The 10341-nt window shown below is 44.3% G+C and overlaps 1 protein-coding gene across 3 annotated transcripts; it reads left to right on the forward strand.

The window, feature by feature from the left end:
• Window positions 1-1444: 1444 nt before the first annotated feature.
• Window positions 1445-8514, forward strand: LOC105007038 (zinc finger protein RFP). Of its 3 annotated transcripts, none has more exons than XM_010865798.5 (14): window positions 1445-1711; window positions 3216-3440; window positions 3583-4244; window positions 4487-4582; window positions 5241-5396; window positions 5638-5715; window positions 5967-6114; window positions 6370-6420; window positions 6895-7005; window positions 7113-7157; window positions 7259-7300; window positions 7487-7513; window positions 7668-7843; window positions 8006-8514. In XM_010865798.5, the coding sequence occupies exons 2-14, from the start codon at window positions 3302-3304 to the stop codon at window positions 8378-8380; spliced, it is 2106 nt and encodes a 701-aa protein (XP_010864100.3). In that variant the 5' UTR covers window positions 1445-1711; window positions 3216-3301; the 3' UTR covers window positions 8381-8514. The 3 variants fall into 3 exon arrangements, with proteins under 3 accessions (XP_010864100.3, XP_010864102.3, XP_019899197.3); XM_010865800.5 differs by having other exon boundaries at window positions 1445-1696; XM_020043638.3 differs by lacking the exon at window positions 1445-1711 and adding an exon at window positions 2958-3064.
• Window positions 8515-10341: the final 1827 nt, after the last annotated feature.

Here is a 10341-nt window from a genome sequence, read left to right on the forward strand (position 1 = left end):
AAGGTATTATTTGTCTGCCGCCACAGTGTTTTTTCTAATGATCTGGCAGTTACAGGCTGGGTTGGCAGGTAACCTAGAGCAGTGTTTTTCAAACATGCTCCTGGACACCCCCTGCCATGCATGTTTTAGATTTCCCCCTGCCCAAATATACCAAGGACTTGATAATGAGCTGATCATTTGGCTCAGATGTGATAGAGCACGGAGAGACCTAAAACTTGTAGCGTTAAAGCCAGTAACTGAAAAGTTGTTAGTTCAATCGCTGAGGCGACTAGATGATATTGCTGTTGTTTTGATGTTATTTGATTGCAAAATAATATATAGTGAGGTACTTCTACTTACCAGCAAAATGTAAAAGATAGGGTCTGTTACTTCATGTGTTTATCATTGTATATGTCATGAAGGATGAGCCTCAATGTTTATATAGAACATAAACCGGGTCAAAGATTGTTTCATATATGTCCTATGTACAAACACTGTTGTTATCCTAGTTTCATTAAAAACATATTTCTTTGTTCAAAGGTACTGGAGGAGAATGTATATGAGTCATATGCTACTTATCGCTTAATTAAATAAATGTATTGAACAACTAACTTTTTTTTGTTACTTTTGAAAAGACAAGTCTCTTGGAACAAATAATGTACCCCAACTGTACAGCCAGCTGCATGCATTCCACTATTGGTTTCCACCTGTAAGTAAGAAGCATTAACACTGGTCTGTCGCTGGATGGGAGATGATGTACTGCTGGAAGTGATGTTGCGAAACCTGTAGAGGAAATTAAGATCTAGGTTGATAACCTCATAATGATTTAAAAGGAAAGGAGACAAGCTACACCATTTGATATTAGGACAAATAATTGTAGTAGTACAATAAATGACAAGTAGATGGCGCCGGTCATAACATACAAGGTAAGTAAGCAAGCAGCGCCACACACAAAATAAACTAGATTTGTTTTACCGGACCGCATTTGTGGGGGGAATTTCGGCAAGTCCATTCTCCTGCCTGCTGAATTTATCCCCCCCCCCCCCCCCCCCCCCATGTTGACCACCTGAATGTACGACAAAAAGTATTTGACTCTAGACACAATTTTAAGCAAGTTTGGTGTGTGTGTGTGTGTGGGGGGGGGGTATTTCTTACAACTCTTCCAATTAGTAAGTAAGTCAGGTTTTTTTACTCAGTTTAGATAAAACCACAAATATCGTCGTATTTCACATTAAATCGATCTATCTTCCTTTGATATACCACACGTCAGTCCATGTCAGTTCATCTTGGATTCACCTCACTCGCGCACAACACAATATATCTGCCGGGCTGCCAAACCCTCTTTATTTCTAACCTTCTTTATGTGGCTACATGAACAGCTCCTTTGAATAAATCACTTCAGTACCTGAACTGTGCGGTGTGTTGATCCTCGCAAATGTTCAGAGGAATGTCAGAACTGCATACCCGAACACACGTCCAGCTGGTTGGATTGGCTGGGTGGAGGGAGAAGAGGTGGAGCCTACTGTAGAAACTACAGCCTCAGTTTAAATCTGGATTGTTGTTTAGAGCATTGAGGAAAAGAGAGACACAAAGTGATAAAAGTGACGAAGTGTATTAAATGGATAAATGATAGCAAGATTGAGGAATTGGAGACAGACTTACAGAAACCAGTGCCCAGGACAATATCCACTTGGAAGTGTGAAGCACCAAAGACCAGGTACTGAGATCTACTGTAAGTTCATTTCAAAATGTTTTATTCCTAGCTAAAAATATATATTTTTTAAAAATCTAATAGGGGACAGTGCAATGTAAATGTGTGTGTGTGTGAGGGTCGGATTCAGGAGATTATGATAGAACATGTGTGTTTGATTCCTGAAACCACCCATGTGTGTAATTGATCACAGTGGTCAAACCGATTACACGGATGTCCTAGTGGTGTGCTGGTTTTTCCTTTAAAGGGGTTCCAAGTTCAGACCTAAACCACTAGGTGAGGGTATGAAACTAAACAATTAGCCTAGTTAATCAATCAAGTACATGGTGAGAGCAAAAACTTCCAGTCACTGGGCCCTCCATGAAACCAGTTCGACACCTGTGAAATAGATGGTTGCATGACTGTGGGTGACTTTGGGTAGAAGCATCTGCCAAATGGAAGACATCTTGATTAATATGATCCGTCCATTGTTGGTGCTGTGAAGAAGTGCTTGGTACACCAGGCGAGTCATCGAATTACTCTAATGTGTTGAATGTGTGCACTGATCCCATAATGAAGTGGAATTCAAAGCCAGCCCTCGAAGCCACTCGAAGCCTCGAAGCCAATCCTTAAATCAGGGACAATTAAAGATGAGGTAGAAATATAAATCTAAGTCCCTGATCAAGGGGTTGCAAATGGATAAATGGAGAGGAACTGGCTTTGCGGACCGGATGTGAATAACTCTCACTCACCTAATTGTTGTTGAATTTGTGATTTAAAGATATATGAAGAATGTTCCTATATATGTTGAGTCTTGAGAGTGTTATAAAAAAGATAAATGATTTATATGCAGTTAGGCACTGAACCACACCCACGTGAATGCTTATAGGGTAATAGCCGACACTTAATTTGTGGGTTCCCCTTTTGGAATATACTGCATGCGAAGGTGTGTGCAGATCGGTTGTTCAAAGTCTTGTAGCAATTTTAGAGTGGTTTAAATAATTACAAAGGGCCAAAAAAAATCCATCATGACTCACCTTGGGGGTTATTCAAATGAATTTGTTACTTTTGAGGATTTTTATTACTTACCGCGACTGATGAAGTGCCTTGACATTTCCAAGTTTGCAACACTTGTTACAGAGCCGCCATCTGGCTAATACCTCACAAATCACACCAGTGGTGTCTGGGATACCTCTAAATGGAGACCTTTGGCCTGCAAGCCCATTGTTCAAAATAATGATCCTAACCATAACCCTAACAGAAGGTTGTCGGGTTTTTCCCCTCGGGCCTCTGGTTCAGCCACATTCCATTGCACCAAGAAACAACAATGCAAAGGATGTACAACGTCACAAATGGTTACTGCAGGCTGTCCTTCCCCTGATGGGAGTACATGAGGTGTGTGTGTGTGTGTGTGTGTGTATATGTATGTGTGTTGTGTGTACCAGCTAACCTTCCATCTAGCCAGTATTCTCCGCTGTCCCAGAATTCAACTGGCCAGGCTTCCTCTTGACAAACACATTATTTACACTGTATACTTTTCTTCTAGTGTCCTCTTGGTGCAAAGCTCAAGACCAGTAGCTCTACCAGCCATCCATCAAATCTCCCCAGCTCTCTCATCTCCCCAGGCCCAGAATGGCTCTCTCCGGCCAGGTTGGCTACCTCTCTGAGGACCAGTTTATCTGCTCTATCTGCCTCGATGTGTTCACCAACCCAGTCTCCACACCCTGTGGACACAGCTACTGCCTGGGCTGCATCTCTGCCTACTGGGATGGTACGCATTGCATGCAGTGTTTAATGAGTACATTTCGAGTAGATCATCAAACCGTCCTAGGACACTGTTTGCTACCCTGTTTAGAGATGAATTAAATTCTGCCGCGCGACCTCATCTAATTACCCTGACCTTGATTTCGAAGGGGGAACAGGTAAGCCGTGCGTTTGCCCACTGTGCAAAGAGAGCTTCAGGAAGAAGCCAGAGCTTCACATCAACCGCACCCTGAAGGAGATCACCGAGCAGTTCAAGAAAATGGCCGACGCTGGGTTGGATGGCGGGGCGCGGATGACGGGAGGAGCCGGTTTAGTGGGTGTGGGTAACAGCGTTGGTGGTGGTAGTGCTGGGGGTGGTGGGAGGGGGTCAAACGGGGAACACCCTCCGGTCCTTCCAAAACCCACGGGGATGGGTGGGATGCCTGGAGATCTCTTTGCTGAGATGAAGACCAAGTTCCGGAGACCGACCTCCAGGACCCCTCCACCGGTACTCCACCCCCACCCGCCCCTGCCCTTCCCCAACACGGCCAACCAATCGACCCCGGTACTCCACCCCAACCCGCCCCTGCCCTTCCCCAACACGGCCAACCAATCGTCCCCGGTACTTCAACCCCCCCCTATTGTCCCACGGAGGTACACGCTGAGTGGACCAGCTGATTCGACCCCGGACGCCCCCCTCTGCTTGGAACACCAACGGGGGCTGGAGTTCTTCTGCCGGACAGACCAGACATGTGTTTGTGGTGCCTGCATGGAGCGAGTGCACTATGGACACGAGGCTATACCTGCCAAGAGGGAATGGCAGATCAAGAAGGTAGGGGGAGAAACAGGGGTGGAGCAGTCCTCCGAAGACAACGAGACTTCTGGGTAAACTAGTTCTGCAGGAGTTGTAGGAAACTCACACTGCTTCTATTAAACCTAAGCTTGATGTTTTTTAATGCACTCGAACTCTTGTGAAAATGTACAGAGCCTTGCTTGTAGAGTGAGTCTATGCAAAAGAGTGTTTGTGTTTTAAATGTTTGTACTGCCCTGTCTATTGTCTGTCGATTTCTGCAGTCTCAGTTGAACATCGCAGAGGTTGAGCTTAGGGATATGATCGCGGAGAGAGAGAGGAAGGTGGAGGAAATCAGGGCATCACTGCAGGAAATACAGGTTTGAATAAACCATACACGCACAACAGACACACCTCCAAGAACGGACACGCGCACACACACACACACACACACACACATCTCTTAAACGTATCCTATTTAACTAATCGAAATGCCTCCTCTAATCAGGGTTGCCATATCCGCGGTTTTCACACGAAACTGGGCTTTTAAAATTGACACAAGTGAAAATGTTCTTGCGGATGTCGGGTTTTTGGGCTTCTTCTGAACTTCACCCCGGTTGCAACATTTCTGTCTCTAAATGCTATAGTGTGTGTTTCTATGCTGTTATCACAGTCAGACATCAGGTACTGTAGGATCCGTCACTTCACATGTGGGGGGGGGGGGGGGGGGCTAGTTTTCAGGCATTTTGGTCTCGTTTTGAGCAGTCGTTGGGCTGGAACTTTTTTGCTTAACCTAGCAACACTGCTTCTAACACAGGGGTTCCCATTTCGATATCTAAAACTTCTCGCAACCCCCAACCAAGAAAATTGTGTAACTGTTATTTTTTATTTGAGGCTATGAGAGTCAACGGTAAAACATTCTCCCCCAACCCCATTTTCATATCAGATGACCCGACGTGGGGTCGCAACCCCTAGTTTGGGAACCTCTGCTCTAATCCCTCTTCTTGTCTCTCCCCCTCATCATCTGCCTCTCTTCAGGTGTGTGCAGAGCATGATACTGCCGGCAGTGTGCATGTCTTCTCCACGCTGGTGAGCTCCTTGGAGAGGGGTCAGGCGGAACTGCTGGAGGTTATAGATTCAGCACACCAGACTGCAAAGCACAGAGGACAGTCACTCATCAGAGACTTGGAGCAGGTCTCATTTTATTTATAAATTATGAATGCACAAATTCGATTTATGCAGTTATTTAGTTGACTTAAAGGACATGAATGGAATAATAAATGGTATGCAATGTACTAGATACACAGTAGATTTCTCTTCCATCCAGAAGATGAGGTGAGCAATAAAAATGGCAGTGCTGATAGCTGATTGTTGACAAGCACGTCTCCCCTAAGAGATTATAAATAACAATGTCATGATTTCTTTCTGATTTTAGGAGATCGCTGAACTGAAGAAGAGGAGCGCAACACTGACCCAGTTAAGCAATACCGATGACTACTTATTCTTTTTCAAGGTTAGAGACGCCTCTTCCAGTTCTTGACATTCTTTCTTTAAAAAATTTTTACATCCTTTTCTCCAACGTTTTCCTCCTGAATTTCCTGAGCTACAGGGTAAACTGTATTTTTCTTTTCCTTCTTTTATCCTTTGTTTTGCCTTTTGAGGGATTACATCAACTTTCAACTGAAACTGCTGATGCCAGACCATAAAAGTGAAATCTCTTATATTTCTCAGCTTTCTTTCTCTACTTCTCTCTTCTCCCTTCAGACGTTACCCTCCATCTCCACCCCACCACAGACCAGGGATTGGTCAGATGCAGTCGTGAGCTCAGACCTCACCTCTGGGACGGTCCTTCGGACTGTCAATCAAATGCTGGAGCACTTTCAGGAAATGCTCAAGAGGCTGCCGAAGATCTGTGAGTTCTGGTTCACTGTCCTGGAACTCAGTGCCATTTCTTCATGAATACTATCAGCTTTTGATATCTGTTTACATTCCCCGCAGGCAAAACTGGTTTGAATGACACAAAAATTCTACCTGTCTTGTCTGTGACTTGACACCACTCCTATTGTAGTGGGAATGTCACACTTGAAATCCTGTACATTACTCGGTTACAGTGCAATATGTAATGGCTGATAATGACTTTCAATCTGCATTGTCTTTTGTTGTCCAGGTTTTAATCCTCAATTTCAACCAGACCAGCCTGTGGGAAGATTGAGCCCAGGTTTGGTTACCTCTTTACCTCTGTCAAAATCTCACATCATCATACCACATCATATCTCATTCTTTGTATTGTTTTTTGTTTGTCGAGGTTTGCATCCTCAAGCAAAGCAAAATATGGGATGGTATTGTCCAAGTAAGGTTTTCATTGATGCCTGGATCACATGTATAAGTCTCAGTTTAATAAATAGTTTTTGTTTCTAATATCAAATTATACTCTTTCATTTTGTCATTTTTTTATTTTGTCAGGTTTTCTTCCTCAAACCATATTTTTTATTATTATTTTTATTCATAATATTTATTTCTATTTAGTTTCTTATCGCCTAATCTCTGTTAAGCATTTGGGAATTATCTGTAAGAAAGATTCTCTACCAATCCATGCCAAGTTATAGTCATCAGCATTTAGGATTTGCACCAACCTGTTGATAATGAAACAGATAGTTGTCATCATGTAATTGTATTCTGCTTTCTCAATCAGACCAGTTGCATTCTCATCCAGACCAGTTGTGTTCTCCGCCAGACCAATTGCGTTCTCCGCCAGACCAGTTGCGTTCTCCGCCAGACCAGTCCGTGGAAAGATATAGTCCAAGTAAGGTTTGGATTTCTTCATAACTATCAAACCCTCACATTCCATCACCTATGTCTTTCTTAATATACTCCTTATTAAATTAGTCTGATTATTCTTTGTTTGTGCAGGTTTGCTTTCTCAACCAGACCAAACCTTGGGAAGATATAGTCCAAGTAAGTGTTCTATGTATTCCTCTATCCAACACAGGGCATTGGTGTTTGTTAACAATAATATACACAATGTCTAATTATATTTATTTTATTTGGGTGTATAGATTTGCATGCACAACCAGACCAGTCAGTGGGAAAAAATCCAAGTAAGATTGTTCTTTAGTCCAAGTCATCCGTTCCTCATAACACAGTATTTGTTCTAAAGCTAGATGTTTAAAAACATCCTTTCCTCTCATTTTGTTTATTTGTCTCTCTCTCTGTGTGTCTCTGTGTCTTGTTTATCCCTTACACACTTTCTCACATTTTCTGTGTGTGGTTCTCTCACTTTGTAGAGGTGAGGAGTGTCCAGGAATATGCAGGTGTGTAGTTCCTTTTTTTTCTGTATCTTGTTCACGTGTCTGCTGCATCGACGCTTCATGCAGCATCGGCGGGAAAACAGATTATTCCACTGTCGGTTGCCCTTTAACCTTACTCCTCCTTCGTAACCCCTCCCCATCTCTTCTTCCCTATTAGTGGACATAACTCTGGACCCCCTCACTGCCCACCCCCGCCTCCACATCTCTGAGGATGGCAAGCAGGTGAGCTGCAGCGAGCGCTTCCAGCCCGTGCCGGACGGCCCCGAGCGCTTTGACCGGGTGGTCTGCGTCCTGGGGCACCAGTCGTTCTCCTCGGGACGCCATTACTGGGAGGTGAGTATCCGAGCGGGTCGTAAACGGAGGCCCGATGTGTGTTTGTGCGCTCATTTTCCAGCGTGTCATTTTATTGGGTATTCACGCCGGGTGATTTCCATGTTGACCTCACAAAAAACGATAATCCAAGTCAATGGACAATAACGTAATCCGTAATCGCAGGTGGATGTGGGCGGGAAGACTGACTGGGACCTGGGCGTGGCTAGCCACTCCATCAACCGGAAGGGGAAGATCACCGTAAGTCCGTCCCACGGCTACTGGTTCCTGAGCCTGAGGGATAAGAACGACTATGCTTTCCGAACGGAACCGTCGACGGCACTGGGTCTGAACCAGAAGCCCAGCCGGATAGGGATCTATGTGGACTGCGACAAGGGACAGGTGTCTTTCTATAACGTGGATGCTAAGACGCTCATCTATACATTCCACGGTAGCTTCGCGGATTCGATTCATCCCTTCTTCAGTCCATGTACCAATAAGTCTGGAAGGAATGAGGCACCACTGATTATTTGTCCTGTCTCAATGCCACTAGCAGAGTGAGATGGCTTTAATGCTGTATTCAAGACAGTTGGGTATGGCTGGGGACAGTTGAGAAACTCAGACGTCTGACTTCAGTGCTTCATTGGGAAATGTAGATGAAAGAATTAACTCAGAGTATGAATAAAAATGTTGAGAAGTCATCAAACTCAGAATTCCAAGTTTGAATTTCTTTATCTAATTATCTAATTTTGTATCTAATTATGAGTGGACGTCAACTCACTTCACCCTGAGTTCCAGCTTTTCATTCCAGATTGTCCTCTCCTTTAGCTTGGTTGTGTTCCACGTCCTATTGTACAATGACCTGATAAGATGAGTAAAAGCAGCTTTTACCCAAAACCAGCTGTTTGATTTCCACAAAGGGAAATAAACAAGGGCAGTTAAAGAAGCAAAGATGTCTTCAGAACCTTCAGAACTGTTCTACAACTGTCCATTAGTCGGAGAACAAGACTTTTCCCATTGGTCGTTGGATGGATACATCTCTCTTATGGGTCATTTGTTATAACACATTGCATGCACGGCATTCTGTATAGTTATCAAAGAATATCCACTATAAACCCCATTCGAATATGGGAACAGGAAACAACCTCCTGTGACACAAAGACACTATATTAGGGCCTCCCTTTGTTTTCAGAACAGCTCTAATTCATCATGGAATGTTGTCATACAAGTCCTGAACTGCGCGTTGTGGGATATTGCACCATTCCTCAAGATGAAAAGCCTCCAGTTCTTCAAAGGAGGAAGAAAAATGTTTCACTCTATGCTCCTATACTTTCCATAAAGATTCAGTGATGTTCAGATCTTGTGATTTAGGAGGCCATTGAGGCCATTTGACATCATCCTGGTGTTTATACAGCCACTCTGGAATTAGTTCAGCAGTGTGTTATTGGGGCATTATCATCACTATCATCAAACATCATGGGAGAAAAGTGTTCGCACCACAGGGTGCACCTTGTCCTGTGAAATGGCCTCATATTCCTCAGCAGTTTTAGGACCATGTAGAACAATTATCGGAGCCAATGACTCCCACGAGATGGCGGCTCAATACCATTGCGGCTCAATACCATTCCGAATCCCCTGCCATGATCAGCAGCAGACATTGCGGGTGGAAGCATCCTTTGGCTTTCACCGAAAGTAAAGCGTTCAGTTGTTTTCCATGTGTTTCCGTTATTTTGTCCACCCCCTGTATATATATATATATGTATTTACATCCTGTGCATACACCGATCCGCCATAACATTATGACCACCTGCCTAATATCGTGTAGGTCCTCCTATTGATGCCAAAACAGCCTTGACCCATCAAGGCATGGACTCCACTAGACCTCTGAAGGTGTGCTGTGATATCTGGCACTAAGACGATAGCAGCAGATTTAGGTCCTGTAAGTTGTGAGGTGGGGCCTCCATGGATCGGACCTGTTTGTCCAGCACCTCCTACAGATGCTCTATTGGATTGAGATCTGGGGAATTTGGAGGCCAAGTCAACACCTTGAACTCGTTATTATGTTCCTCAAAGCATTCCTGAACTATTTTTGCTTTGTGGCAGGGTGCATTATCCTGGTTAAAGAGGCCAGTGCCATCAGGGAATACCGTTGCCTTGAAAGGGGGCACATGGTCTGCAACAATGCTCAGGTAGGTGGTACGTGCCAAAGTACCATCCACATGAATGGCAGGACCCAAGATTTCCCAGCAGGACATCATCACACTGCCTCCGCTGGCTTGCCTTCTTCCCATAGTGCATCCTGGTACTATGTGTTCCCTCTAAGTAAGCGACGCACATGCACCCGGCCATCCACGTGATGTAAAAGAAAACGAGATCCATCAGACCAGGCCACCTTCTTTCATTGCTCCGTGGTCCAGTTCTAATGCTCATATGCCCATTGTAGGTGCTTTTGGTAGTGGACAGTGGTCAGCACGGGCGATGCACTGTGTGTTCTGACACCTTTCTATCAGTACCATCGTTAC

This window comes from Esox lucius, chromosome 25, assembly GCF_011004845.1.
Source record: "Esox lucius isolate fEsoLuc1 chromosome 25, fEsoLuc1.pri, whole genome shotgun sequence".
Lineage (NCBI taxonomy): Eukaryota > Metazoa > Chordata > Actinopteri > Esociformes > Esocidae > Esox > Esox lucius.

What these genes read in the sequence shown, in the direction of transcription:
- LOC105007038 (XM_010865798.5), top strand. Translation starts at nt 3,302, where the DNA reads ATGGCTCTCTCCGGCCAGGTTGGCTACCTCTCTGAGGACCAGTTTATC. An exon ending in CATCACTGCAGGAAATACAG is followed by an intron (nt 4,583 to 5,240) that starts GTTTGAATAAAC and finishes GCCTCTCTTCAG; the next exon opens with GTGTGTGCAGAGCATGATAC. An exon ending in GAGTGTCCAGGAATATGCAG is followed by an intron (nt 7,514 to 7,667) that starts GTGTGTAGTTCC and finishes CTTCCCTATTAG; the next exon opens with TGGACATAACTCTGGACCCC.